The 14,238-nt window shown below is 45.8% G+C and overlaps 1 protein-coding gene across 1 annotated transcript; it reads left to right on the forward strand.

The window, feature by feature from the left end:
* Positions 1–1,861: 1,861 nt before the first annotated feature.
* ARL6IP5 (ARF like GTPase 6 interacting protein 5) lies at positions 1,862–12,144 on the forward strand. Its single transcript, XM_075714328.1, has 3 exons — positions 1,862–2,037; positions 9,850–10,067; positions 10,392–12,144. The coding sequence occupies exons 1-3, from the start codon at positions 1,862–1,864 to the stop codon at positions 10,562–10,564; spliced, it is 567 nt and encodes a 188-aa protein (XP_075570443.1). The 3' UTR covers positions 10,565–12,144.
* The last annotated feature ends 2,094 nt before the right edge of the window (positions 12,145–14,238 follow it).

Raw genomic sequence — 14,238 nt, forward strand, 5'->3', positions numbered from 1 at the left:
TTGGTCGACAGGCGGCTGAACATGAGCCAGCAGTGTGCCCAGGTGGCCAAGAAGGCCAACAGCATCCTGGCTTGTGTCAGGAACAGTGGGGCCAGCAGGACTAGGGAAGTGATCATCCCTTTGTACTCAGCACTGGTGAGGACGCACCTGGAATACTGTGTCCAGCTTTGGGCCTCTCAGTACAAGAAGGACATTGAGGTGCTGGAGCGTGTCCAGAGAAGGGCAACGAAGCTGGTGAAGGGTCTGGAGCACAGGGCTGATGGGGAGCGGCTGAGGGAACTGGGACTGTTTAGCCTGGAGAAGAGGAGGCTGAGGGGAGACCTTATTGCTCTCTCCAACTACCTGAAAGGAGGGTGTAGCGAGGTGGGGGTTGGTCTCTTCTCCCAAGTAACTAACGATAGGACAAGAGTAAATGGCCTCAAGTTGCACCGGGGAGGTTTAGATTGGACATTAGGAAAAATTTCTTCACAGGAAGAGTGGCCAAGCATTGGAACAGGCTGCCCAGAGAGGTGGTGGAGTCACCATCCCTGGAAGTGTTCAAAAAATGGGTAAATGTGGCGCTTTGGGACATGGTTTAGTGGGCATGGTGGTGTGGGGTTGATAGTTGGACTGATGATCTTAGAGATCCTTTCCAACCTTAATGATTCCTAGTTTTACTTTCATTAAAAAATAATGCAGCCACCAAGCCAGGAAACATGAAATTATTACTCTACCCGTAATTGGTTTAGTGGTGTACTTGGTAGTGTTAGGCTAATGGTTGGACTTCATGATCTCAAAGGTCTTTTCCAGCCTTAAATGATTCTATGGTTCTATGATTCTGTGACAGAGACAAAATGTGAAGGTGGGATTAGGCTCAGGCTGGTGGCTGCCCACAGCTGAGTGGCTCCTCCACCCACCCGAGCTGTGCTTTCTAAGGGATTTTTTGTCTTCTTGGCGCTCCCTGGGCAGAGGCCAGCCTGGCCATACCCATGGGCTGTCCTGGGAGCGCACCTAAACGTGCTTCTACACGCAGGAGCCTTCACTCCCCAAAACAAACACAAGGAATGGCGTCTCAGTGCAGGCCGGGGAGCAGGCTAGCAGGGCTGATGAGGGTTGCGCTTCAGGCCTCAGGCTCCTAAGCTTTAGGGACCCAAGTCCTTCGCAGACCGAGCTGCAAGAAGCAGCTGCCAGCCACCAGTACTGTGATCACACGTGGCTTACTGCCGGCCTCCATTTTGGGTCGGACTTTGTCGTCCGGCATGGCGGCATTGCACGACGCGCACGGACAGCGTGCGCTCGAGCCGTGGGGGATGCAGCGTGAAAGCACTGAAAGCACAACCATCCTCACACGGACTGCTGGGGTTCGAGCACCATGGCTGCTGGCGCCGGCTCTCCCCTCCGGAGCCAGAGGGCTTGGGGCGCAATCGCCCCGCTAGCCAGGTCTCCCTGCAATGGCTCGACGTGTCCCTCGCTGCCTCCTTGGCTGGGGCAGCCATTTTTGTGACCCCCCTCCAGACTCAGACTGCGACTCCCTGTTTTACAAGAGGACGCGAACTGGATTCGCCGTGTGAATATTAAATGCACGTCATCTTTTGCTGAAGAAATGATGAACGTACAGCCCGCGCTAGCAGCGGCAGCAACAGCAGCGGCAGCAGTGGCGGCAGCGGCAGCAGCGGCGGCAGCGGCAGCAGCAGTCCCTGCCGGCTGCGGCTCCTGGGCGTGTGCGGTGCTGCTGCTCGGTTCTTCCCTCAGCAGCGCTTACTCCCCGCGTCCAGAAGCGGCCGGCGGCGGGGCCGGGCGGCGGCGGGGCCGGGAGCCGCCCCGGGGCGGTGCCGCGGCGCTCTTAGGCCTGCGCGGCGGCGGCGGGGCGGCGGCGGCGGCCATGGAGGTGCAGGTGGCGCCGCTGCGGGCCTGGGACGATTTCTTCCCCGGCTCGGATCGCTTCGCCCGGCCCGACTTCAAGGACATCTCGAAATGGAACAACCGGGTAGTCAGCAACCTGCTCTACTACCAGACCAACTACCTGATGGTGGCCGCCGCCGTCGTCTCCATCGTGGGGTCAGTGCGCGGGCCTTGCTCTCCCTCCGGTAGCGGCGGCCGGGGCGGGGGGGTGGCCCCGTTCCCCGGGGGTGGCCCCGTTCCCCGGGGGTGGCCCCGTTCCCCGGGCGGGCGGTGCCGCGCCTCGGCCCGGTGCCACGGGAAAGGGCCCGGCCCGGCCCCGGGCGCTGCCCGCAGGGATGCCGGGGGTGCGGGGGCAGGGAAGCTGCCTTTCCTTCCTCTGCCTCTCCTTAAACCTCTGATTTACCCGGTGTCGCTGATAATAATGCTACTGAAAAAAAATTAAGGCCTGGTTACGGCCTCCCTTGGCGGGGGGTGGGGGGCTTCTTTGGATAAGAGCATAGAGTAGGGCTTAGGATTTATTTATATATAAATAAATATATATATTTATATGGGGGGGGAGTCTAACAGATCCGAGGACTCCCTCTTATCTTCCTCGGACTGCTCATCAGGCCCTTTTGCCCAAGGGAGGGGGCTCCAGGCAGCCAGCTTGTTGCGGGGCAGAAAGCAGCAATGGTTTTGTGTGCTGGATGTCGCTGCTCTGAAAAAACTGAACCGCATCCTGCGCAGTGACCTGCGCTTCCTCGCTAAATCTGTCCGGTGTGACTGCTCAAGCTGAGATAAGCTTCACTTTGAATTTAAAAAAAAAAAAAGGGGGAGATGAATTCTGCTCTGTGTTACAGTTCTAAGCTTATATCCAGGGGACAGAGCAGGCCTTTCTTATTTCTGAGTTAGCTCGTACTGAAAAACCTTTATATAAAATAAATAAGGTACCTATTCATTTCCTTTTGGTGGGCAGGATTGAGACCTTCAAGGCAGGACCATCTGCTGGTACGATGTTCTGTCAGGCCCACCTTTTCCAAAGAGAGCTGGGAAATAACCATATAACCATCTTTTGAGTCAAAGCTTATGTGACTCTTCAAGGGTTGCTCTAGGGTTTTTGGTCAGAAAGCTCTTAAGCAAGACATGCAGCAGAGGCTGATGATTAAGCTTTTAATATAGAAACTGGAATGCTCCACTCTTCACAACAAACAACGCGCAAATGCTTAGATTGGAGAATTGCCCAGCCACTAGGCCAGAGTGGTTTTGGCTGACGTGTATCTTATCTCGTATGTTGCAGAGGCTTAAAATTCTTCCCCTAAATCCCTCCTTTTCTTTTCTTTTCTTTCTTTTTTTTTTTTTTTTTTTTAAAGCAGTCTGCGTCTTGTTAGGGCTCCTGAAGCGGTTGACCCAGTGTCTGGGCTGGTGAGCATTCTCTGGGTTGCAGGGAGCTTTGGCCTGTGCTGTGTGAAAGGATAGGCCGAGAACCCTGCTTTCTCTTCTTGACGTGCATGATGGTTAAAGGCTTGGTATAGTGGCGTAGGCTTTCTTCTTCTTAATTTTCCTGTGAATATGTTGCCGTCAGTTCAATAGACTACTAGACTGACAAAGTGAGACTTCCATGGTCTTGCTGTTCTCATACCACCTTGGTCTAAACTTCCGTGTTCATCTACCCTTGTTTAGCAGTGCAATGCTGTAGCCAGCTCTCAGTGAGTAGGTAAATCACAGTGGCCCTGGAAAGCAGTGGGACAGCTCTTCTCCCCAGGAAGGCGTAAAAAAATGTGAACAGTTTTGATATCTCTGGCTGGAAAACTGGGATGGCAGCAGCTTTTACTCAGTCTCCTAAACTCCTTCTTACTTTGGAACTCTGATCTCTTTTCTTCAGATCAAGGGTGATGTATCTCCCACTTATTTTCCACTATTTTGCTGGGGTGGGAGGTGGAGGAAGAGAGCCACGGGAGATGGAGATTAATATCAGAACTGCAATTCTAATATCTTAATATTGAGTGGTAACCTTCTGAGTTGAAAACTTAAGGATGAGGAACACCTGGAGTGGGACCTTGATGTCAAATAATTTATTTTTATTGTGTATCTTAGAGCCTTTGGTATATGATGAATCTGATTCTTCTAAGACTGAAATAAAAGAGTATGGGAGAAGAACTCTAAAGGAAACAAGATAACGCTTCAATAGAGAAAAACTATCCATTTCTTTTCTTAAAAAGATATTTTGCTTGGCCAGACTGCGTCTTTGGGAGAAAGGTGAAGAAAGTTCTCCTGATAAATTTAAATTGATGACTAAGTTTTTGTCTTAGTAATGGGCGGGAATCCCTGCGTGATAAATGATGAATCATGGCTTTTTAGGAACGCCAGGGCTGTATACAGGCCTAAGGGCAGGATTATTGAAAGTGCTAATGTAGTGGTCTTCTTGTGATCAAAACTAAACTTAGCCCATGACCAACCCTACCTCTTCTTAAACCGTCTAGTTCTATAGACAGACTTGTAATGCAGAGATGGTATTTTCAGCTAGTGTAGTACTTGATAGCTGCGGTGGTGCTGGGCTGACATGGAAATTGTAGCCTAGAGCTTTCTTGATAATGAAGTACAGTGCTTTTTGCCACAGCTTCAGTTTACTGCCTCTTGTACAACAAAGTTGACCTCTCCAGCCTTCTACCGTGTCTCTGCACGGTATGGAATAACCTTACCATGAGTGCAGTGGAATTGTAGTGCCATTGTAATGAATTACTGCATCATTTCCCTGCTTTTCTCCCTCCATTTGCCTTCTCCGATAGCTACTGTTACATGTAAATGATGTTCTGCACTTTGCAATAATGTAGATTTTATTTTCAGCCTACAGGACTAGGTAAAAATTAATTGGTGAACAAGAAACTAAAACTACTGAATTGGTGTCACTCTGCTAGTACAGGCTGGTGGTAGCAGCCTTGTCTCTTCCACCCTCCTTGCCCTGCAAATTCATTTAAGAATTAATCTGGACTAGTGTGCTGGGTTTTTTTTCCCTTACAATTCTGTTGCAGTAGACTGCTGATAAAAACCAAGATCTTTACTAAATCAAATTATGCCCTTTCTCCCAGTTGTATAGGAACTGGACTGCCCATTCTTCCCCTGAGCCAGGGGCCCTGTCACTGTGAGTGCTGTACAGATATTTATCAAAATTAGTGCCTCCCACAAGAGCTTGCAACTCTCCCTCAAAATATCAGTGGAATTTGTCTGTGCTTTCACCTACTCCAACAAGCCTTCTCTGTCTTGCAGTTCAAACTTAACTGCTTCAATTGATGTAATTACTTCTAGGCTTTTGTTGCCAGGTACTTGTTAAAAATTAGTTTCTAAATGTGACAGTACTAAAAGGTGTACTGGATTTCAGAGTGCTGCATATAAGAGTCTTCATTCTCTTCTGGCATAATGTCTTCCCTGCAGCCTGAAGTTCAATGTCTCTTTCCTTTGCCACTTCTTCTCTAAAACATCTGCTGTCCATGTGCACAACCCCTAGCAATCAATGACTGTGTGTCTGTTTTCTTCTTTTTTTTTTTTTAATTTCCCTCCCCCAGACCACTGCCTTAGCTGATGTGCTTATAACGATTCCTTTGCCAAAACAAAGACTCCAGAGCAGCGAAATGCTTAGTTTCTCTAATGCCTAATGAAAGATTAAGAATGAGCGAGCAAAACACATCGCTTTAAAACATATGTTGCATAATAATATTAGTACATAACTTCATAAAAGTCTGGCAATTCTGCAGAAAGGAATCTGTCTCCTGTTCTCAAAGCAATCTAAGTGATCAACAGTAAGTAAAGAAGCATTGCTAAATCTGTGGATGCTGAGGGCTGTCACCTGGGACAACATGCCATATGTAGTTTTATGTGCTACCTTCAGTCCCAGCTGTATAACCTCACTGAAGCTAGAAGTATGGGGAGAGAGGAAGCAGAACTTTATCTTTAAAGTTGTTTAAATTAATACAAATGAGAAAGGAAGCATTTAAGTGCTTCCTAACCTGACCACCGCTTGGAACACAATGGAGCAAAAGGCCTTCTAAAGGGGAATTTTCATGCCTATTTGATGTAATGGCCTGAGTTGCTCAAAGTAAAAAAGATGTTGTTCTCAATGACTGGAAGTCTCCTACCCAGTGCCTTTGTGCAGACTTGCCTGGTCACATGCAAAAGAAGCAGATGTTATAGCAACTGCTGAACAATCACCCTGAGAGAGTCATCTAAAATGGAGATGATTTAAGGATGGAGCTAGCTTGCTTTTTTTTTATGTGGCCTGTGCTATTTCTGGGCTTACACTGCTGGGTGCTTCTTGTGCTTGCACAAAGGATGCGTGTTGCCTAGCTCTTTTTCCCCTAATGCTGTAGCTGTATATTCTCCAAGTAACTGCTCACCTCTCCTGCTATAAGGCTGTGCACAAGTGTGCAGATAGGAAATAACCTGTCAACAAGAGGTGATGCGGTAAGTCACTGAAAGCAGAGCTCTTTGGGCTTTCTTGCACCTATATGGGAAATCTAACCTGTCTTGTGATGTGTGTAGGGCAGAGTCTAGAAATACAAATCCAGTTTTAAAAAAAAAGTCATCTTATTCTGTTTTTGCTAGCCAGAGGTGGCTGCTTTGCTTCCAGTACTACTTCTCACGCAACTGCACCCACAGCTGCTGCATCTCTGCTGTCTTCTGATATTACTTCCACAAACACAAAGTGTCCCATGGTGCTACTTGGTACAGGACAACGCCTGTGTCCCTGCAGCCTGAAGCCAGGCAGGATGTTTCTTTTATTTTACTTTTTTTTTCCCCCCCGTCTCTTTACTTTGTATCAAAGCAGGTGCTGAAGGAAATCTGGTCTCTGAAGAGCAACAGGATGCAATTGCAAGTTGCCCCGCAACACTGCTGGAACTGAATCTTAGGTGACAGCTTTTTCTTGCCAGTTTATCCCAGCTGTACTGGAGGTCACAGCATCCTACCAGGGTTGTACCTTGTCCACTGCAGAGAGCAATGAGGGTGCTCTGAGCTGTTAGCACCCCCAAATGCTGTTTAGTCCTGCCATACCGACTCCTTTCAGGGTCGGGAAAGTTAGTGGTTTTCTTCTCCAGCCCCCAAAGAGTTTTTCTTCCCCCAAGTCATCTGAGCAGTGTAAACTCAAGTTACCACGCCATTGCCATGCTAATAGTTCTGAGCATTGCATCTTTAGGTGTTTGAGAGGTCTCATAAATCCCTGCTAAAGGGAATTACATTACAAGATACTTTCTAAATGTACTTAATAGCTGGTCACTTACCTTGTCTCTGCAGCTTTGAAAGACTTCCAGCCTTCTTGCCTGAGCATGATTTTGGCATAATGTGTTCTCATCTGTATATAAATAAGGCCAATATCAACATTGGTTGTTCAACTATAAGATAACTTCTAGGGCTGTTATACAGCGCTCTCTTCCCCAGGCGCTGGTGTTCTAAAATAATGTGTCCATGGGTTTTTCTTTTTAGTGTTTAGCTATTGTGTTAGCGAGAGCAGTGTGCCAACAGATCTGAGCGAAACTGCCTAATGGTGGTCTGCCTTCCCAAAAAACACCATTGCTGAAGAAGTTGTTTCTGTATGTGAATTTCTAGGAGAATCTTAGTGCTGTGAATTATGATGTGGGCGAGTCGAGCAATAAAGGGGAGCTTGGCATCTGACACCCTATCCAGTACTGTAATCAACAGTATTGAAGTCTGTGGACACATGGCTGATAATTTGAATACCAGTTTTTAGTGGCAACTGCTATCCCCATCTGTTTTCAAGTGGCTCTGAATGACTTCATTTGATACTTATGTTCACTGTTTCCTTTTATGCGTTGGAATGCAGCCCACTTCAGAAAACATGTAATTCAAATAACTTTCCCCAGTAAAATGGGATCTTTTGAATGTTTGGTGTGGTTTTTTTTTTTTCCTTTACATCCCATGCAGTCAGTCAGTTATACAGAACCTGTGTAGTACCAGAAAGAAGCGTAGAGCAGAAAAGTCTTTGGTCTTTTCCTTATAAATATGGAGGGATCGCTCTTCACCACCCGTTTCTGAAGTTGTAATGAAAGTAGAAGGAAGGGTAGGAAAGATAAAGCTTTGAGAGTATTTACCAGACACGTGGAAAATGTAGAGTGGAGCTCTGCCTAGCCCTTTGTTGCTGCCAGCATTATCTTGTCTGTAGATTTTTGGGAACAAAAAATTGGTTGCTGTGACTTGCCTGAATAAGTTTGGCCATTTCTGCTCCAAGCTAGCTGTGATGTGGAGGTGACTTCTAATTTAAGAATCTCATATGTCCAGTAGTACATATATAAACCAGGCACTAGTGTGGTCCAGTCATGAGTCACCCTCCTCCTGCTGCAAAGGAGCACAGATGAAACTGATTTCTTTCCAGAGCAATGCTGTTCACTTTTTCCAGCCTGGAAACTTAAGATTGACCATTCGGAGCTAAAAATAATATGGCTGGCTACAGGGAGTGACTCAGATGCAACAAGCAAGTCTGCCCTATCACCACTTCCAAAAAGCCTTGTTGGCTTTTTCAGCGTGAGTAGCAGAAGCAGGTGGGGAACTACTCTGAATTTTAATCTCCTTCCATCCAGTTGTCCTGTCGGCTTTTGGCACAACTGACTTAATTAAGAGCCAGTCTCTGCTCTGAAATAATTCTTCAGGGTTCTTCCTTCTCTAGGAAAAGGCTCTCTGGCACTGCAGGTAACGTGTTGGCGTACCAGTCCAGCAACAGATTTCTTCTGCCTGTTCCGGATATGAGGCACAGACCACAAACCATAGCATCCTCCTCAGCAGTGGGGTGGAGTGGTGTGTCACTGCCTGCTAGCTCTGGAACAGGAAGACTGACTGCAAAGTCTACGAGAGGAAATCTTGACTACATCTGGCTTTATCGGGGCAGTGTTATGCTGCTGTCATAATTGTAGCGGCTCAGAGCCCTCAGCTCTTGTGTAATTAGATCAGTGAACATACAAGCAAGTAAATCAGAATGCACATGGAATCACATAACTTAGTACTATATAAGTGAAATATAATAGAGGCTGGACTTTGTGCAAGTATAGAAACAAGCTAAGCAATGTCATTGCTGAAAGCTTGACTCTAAACAAGCTCTAAATACTTGGGAAAGTGGTTTGAGCAGGTGATGTTCTTGCCCTGGTCCAAAAAAGGGACTTGCTGTTTATAGTCCAAAGCTGATCCACTTGATGGCTTGGTTTGCTTGGTAACTCCGGTAACGATAATAGAACACAAACCTCAGCAGTGACCCTCTTGCCAGGCCTGGCTCTTCTTCCCGCAAGACCTTTATCCCATACGCCAGTTTTCTGACTCTCAGGCATGCTTGGGACTGGTCTTCATCTGTTGTGCTGATGGTAGTAAGCTCCTTCTGGAGGTTCATAAAACTACTTTGTTTGGGTGTAAACCAATAAGAAGGCTTATTTGGAAATAAGAAATTGTGAAGTAAGTTACTTTACTCAGTGTTCCCCTACCTTTCCCATTTTCCAAACCTAGACAAGACAGTATGAAAAGCTAGTTCATCTGAAGGCCTAGGCTGAGCCTGGTTTTGGTCATGTGTATGGAAAAGATCGATCCCTTGGGCAACTGATTGTTGGCTCTATCCGCTTGCGGGATTTGCCAACTCTGGGTCTGATGTCAAGTGAATGTGGTGATTGCAGAGGTAGGAAGGGTCCTGGTGGTAAGTGCTTCTGTTGATGAGGTGCTGCAGAAACTCTCATTATCCTGAGCTATGCTCAGGAAGAGAACATAAAGATTATCTAAATTTGCTGCTAAGGGGTGCTTGTTCAGTTGCACTTGTTGAAGCTAAGTATCTTCTGCCTAAAAATCAGAGGTTGATGAAGGTCTTGACAGCAATAACTGACTTCTTAGTGCCTTACCTCCCTAGTAACAAGTTGCCAGTGAGCTAGATGTTTGCTATACGGACACAAGTCATGAAGGCTCTGAAACAGGACACTTTCTTCTTTTTTTTTTTTCCCCTCTTCTCTCCAGATTTCTGAGTCCCCTGAATATGCTTATTGGCGGTACTGTGGTGGTGCTGGTGTTCATGGGGTTTGTGTGGGTATCACACAACAAGGATATACTCCGCAGACTGAAGAAGCAGTACCCAACCACATTTGTAGTGGTCATCATGCTGTCTAGCTACTTCTTGATCTCCTATCTGGGAGATGTCATGGTGTTCATGTTTGGGATCACGCTTCCTCTCCTCCGTAAGTATTTTTCCTCTTCTCTGGCAGGCTAGGGGCTTGTGACTTGAGCTTTCCCAAATCTGCAGAGTCTAAATTGACTGTTGCCTTTGCTATCTCTATTGAAACGATCCCAGAACAAAACTGGGGGGGAAGGGGGGACACAAAACAGCACAAGCCATCTTTAATGGTATTGTTAAATGGGTACCTGCAGTTACTTAAGTGGTAGTTGAGAGTTTGTCTTCTTCCAGTGACGTCATGGCATTGGAGTGTGTCTTAAGATGAATGCTGCAAGGACTATGCATTCCTTGGGCATTAACAATTAATAAGTGTGTTTCTGTCATGCAGTGATGTTTGTCCATGCTTCTCTGAGGCTCCGGAACATAAAGAACAAGCTGGAGAACAAGATGGAAGGAATAGGCTTGAAGAAGACCCCGATGGGCATCATACTGGATGCTCTAGAACAGCAAGAGGATAGCATCAACAAACTGGCTGACTACATATCTAAAGTGAAGGAGTAAGCAGCTGCAACGTAGCATTTTTACCTGTTGCAGGAGTGTAGTTGCTATTTACTATTGTTCAAGCTTGCTTTCAGTTTTTGTACAAAACAGGAAATGCACGTGGTACAGATTAATAGTTGCAGGATACAGGTATTCCAAGATCTTCAGGGCTCCTCTAGGAACATAAGAGCAGCAACTTTTTTCTATTGTATAGCAAAACGTTCTGGTGTTTACACAAATACATACTAACTTAAATGTGTTTGCTTGTCTCTTCTTGTGGCGGGTAGAGGAGGAAGAGATGGAAACCTATGGAATGCAGTCTCTCAAACTGTCTTGTAGCAAATGTGTCCATTAAAAGTTAACACCCCTTTCATCTCAGTTCGACAAGATGGCAGTTTAGCCAGTTTATGCTGGGTAGCACCTTCAGGCTGGCAGTGCTCAAGGTGAGCTGGAGCATGTCAAAAGTAGGTATCTCTTGCGTCCTCCAAATCCCTCTGTATTGAGGGTCTGTATTGAGACCACGTTGCTAGCTGAACTGGCAAGTGGTAAAACTGTGCAATACTTGTAACGAACATGGGTTCCTGTCCTTGCCTCACATTCCTCCTTTAGCAGTGGGAAACAGTCTAAATAGATCTAAGCATGAAGAATATATAGGGCACTGTGCCTCTGTCAGTTCCAGTAAAATGCACCTTTGTTCTCTCTGAAATCTTGATCTATAGAAACTGCTCCTCTCTACAGGAGAGCCAAACTTCCTTGCATACTGGCTAAACTCTGGCCAAGCGTGGGAGGAAAAAGAGTTTTCAGATATGTCAGATGAGCTAAGTTTCTACCCTATTGATATTTTTAAATACTGCTACTTTAGGACTTACCTTGTTCTGCTGTAGTCTGTATAGGCTGTTTTGCAGATAGAGGTGTATGTGTATTCTCAAGCGTGGGTCATCTTTTTCTTTCTTCTTAACCAAAATGCAAAGATACAAGTAAAACACGCATCTCGCTGACTCTGTACTTCTGACACTCTTCAAAGGAATAAACTGGATTTCAAGTTTACAAGCAACAGCAATAAATGTCAAGATACAGTTTTTGAAAACCCATTCCAAATTCATGAAGATATTTGCCTGTAACAACTCCTGAAACTGGTGTGTGGGATTCTTTTATATATATTTTAACTTAACTGCCAGCTCTGATGGAATTATCTTGATAACAGGAGCTTGCCTACAATAGTGGGGAAAAAAGTTGTCCAGGTGACACTCAATTTCAAATACTCTTGCATTTCTCTTTTCTAACAAAGGAATTAATTTAACAAAAAAGCAAGGAACCTTAAAGCTGAAGCTTTTATGTAACTTACCGTGCTGTTTTCATAGTGGACTGTGTAGAAATCTGAACATGTCATTCCATTTAAGTGTTAAAGTGATCAGTATTTAGCGGAAATGTCTGTATATTCCAGCTGAAGAGTCAATGGCCTGTTCCTCACTCATAGTGCATGGTCTTTGTTTTTTGAAAACTGTTTCCACACTTAAAGAACGTAGTAGCCAATGACTTCATCGTTACTGTAGAATTTTAAAAACTGCACAGTTATGAAGAAAAATAAACTCCAATGGTGATTACTGAGTGCATTTATTTCGGGTTGGGAAAAGTGGCTGGAAACTGGAGCTTGTCTTTGTTGCTATGGTTGGTGGAACTCCCTAGAGCAGTGGTGGGAGATCTGCTGTCACCCTGCAGCTCGTGCCACAAGCCCATGCTTGTGATCAGCTGCTGGCTTGAATGCTCTGTATTAATTTTGTTGAGGCATGAGGGACCTCTGAGCTGTTGAAAGGTTAGGCCTTGCTCTTGCATGCTTACAAAGGCTTCTTGACAGAGATGGTGTACTTACAGTCATGTTGTTTCAGTCTCTTCTATAACTCTTACTTTACTTAACTGGGATTTTAAATTTCTTTTAATTACCTGAGAGGGATATCTGCTTCTAGAATTACTGGGATCTGTGCCTTCAGCAGGACTAGGAAGCCAGCTCTGCTGCAGTCAAACCAGTAGTGCAGTCTCTGTATCTGGCTGCCTCCCTCCACCCGTGATCACTCAAGAGGTTGCTCAGTGGGAGAACGTGGATCAGTGCAGGGCTTCACAGCTCCGGCTGTACGTACGCTGGTAATACGTGTCAGCTGCTTCTGGGTCTAGGAGTAATTTGCACCTGGCAGCTTGAGTTGTAGATTGTAAAACACTTACCTTTTATTTTCCTCTGTAACTCCCTGTCCTAACTGCGGAAGGCTTAGCTGCACGAGCCTGGCCTTGAAGTCAGTATGGAGAACAGCGTGCTCTAAGAGCTTTCTGGGGAAGCTGCTTTTTGCGCTTGTCACTTGCTGCCGCGCTCCATGTAAGGGCTTGGCTAAAAGTACCAAGTTCCTTCCGTTTCCTACTTTTATCCTTTACGAAAAGAGAGGGCTGTATGAAACCGGTGCAATGAAGATGTTACTTCCTTTTTTATGTCTCTGCCATGCAGAAATGGCTCTGCCCTTCCCCCTTATGTGATACTTAAAAACTACTTGCTGTGTCCTAGGCAATACATCAACGAGGTTTCTCAAGTCTGTGGCATTACAGTTGCAGACAGAAGCAGAGCTGAGAAGCTTTACAAGTTTGGAGGGTGAAGATTTGAAAGAGACCAGGTGATAGATACAAAAAGGACATGGATAAATGAAAACTTGAATTAATGATAGTGGAGGCTACCTTGGATTCAAAGAGATCCTGGACGTTGCTGATACTACAGGACTATTATAATAAACGTGGGAAGGGGGAGCGGGGTGGGACTGGGATTTAGCTGCCAGGGGAAGGTTGCTAAGAGTTACAGGCAGGAGCAAGGAGAAACTCACCTGAGGGAAATCCTGCCAGGAGCTGCAAAGCTGTGCCTTTTGAGCAAGTGTGTCGGCCGCAGGAAGGCAAGGGAGCTGCATGTTAGCAAAGGGAAAGGCTTTGTTCTTTCCCTATAGCTTACAGCTTTAAATGGCTTTCTTTTAGAAAAAAAACCCCACCACCAAAAAAACCCACAACAAATCACCAAAACCAACTGGTCTCCTGTGGATGTATTCCACAAGAGTGTGACTTGCCCATAGCTGCTTTACCAAAAAGGCTTGCAGCAAAAAAAACCTAATGTGATTAAAAAAAAAGGAGAGGAGAAAAAATATCACAAAAATATGAAGGAAAAACTAAGTTGTGTATATGCAGGTTTAAACCCATCAGATCCAGCCCTGCCAGGGGTGAGACATGCTATTCAGACCCCGCACTAGGAGGAATGATGAGTTTCTTAAATCCCTGGCAAAGAGTGGGATAAGGCTCATCCTCCCGCCACTGAAGAGTGGTGCGGTGAGAGACCTGAAATGGCATTTCCATGCACTCCAAGGTGGCTGTAATTAAGGATTACATCATTAACAGAGGTGAATCATGGGGAATGAAGATGGCAGCTCTCAAAACAGAGCATGGCATCATCTTTTACAGGCTGATTGGGTACAATACCAACTAAACTGTGTTCTGCATCAGAGGTAGCTTGAAACCATCAAGCCGCGGTGTTTGATGTACCAGAGCAGTCATTCTGTTCTGCGAGCATCTCATTAGCCATGGAAGTGCTTGCACACGTCTTACAGAGAGAGCTTTATTTCATTTCTTTTTCCTTAGCCTAAAAAATGAAGCTGTATACATGGAAACCAAATACA

The sequence above is a fragment of the Pelecanus crispus genome, chromosome 7 (genome assembly GCF_030463565.1).
Source record: "Pelecanus crispus isolate bPelCri1 chromosome 7, bPelCri1.pri, whole genome shotgun sequence".
Lineage (NCBI taxonomy): Eukaryota > Metazoa > Chordata > Aves > Pelecaniformes > Pelecanidae > Pelecanus > Pelecanus crispus.

Excerpts from the sequence above, each read along its gene's own strand:
- ARL6IP5 (XM_075714328.1), top strand. The coding sequence starts at position 1,862 with ATGGAGGTGCAGGTGGCGCCGCTGCGGGCCTGGGACGATTTCTTCCCC. Across the intron at positions 2,038-9,849 it reads GCCGTCGTCTCCATCGTGGG|ATTTCTGAGTCCCCTGAATA; the intron begins GTCAGTGCGCGG and ends TCTTCTCTCCAG. Across the intron at positions 10,068-10,391 it reads GATCACGCTTCCTCTCCTCC|TGATGTTTGTCCATGCTTCT; the intron begins GTAAGTATTTTT and ends TCTGTCATGCAG.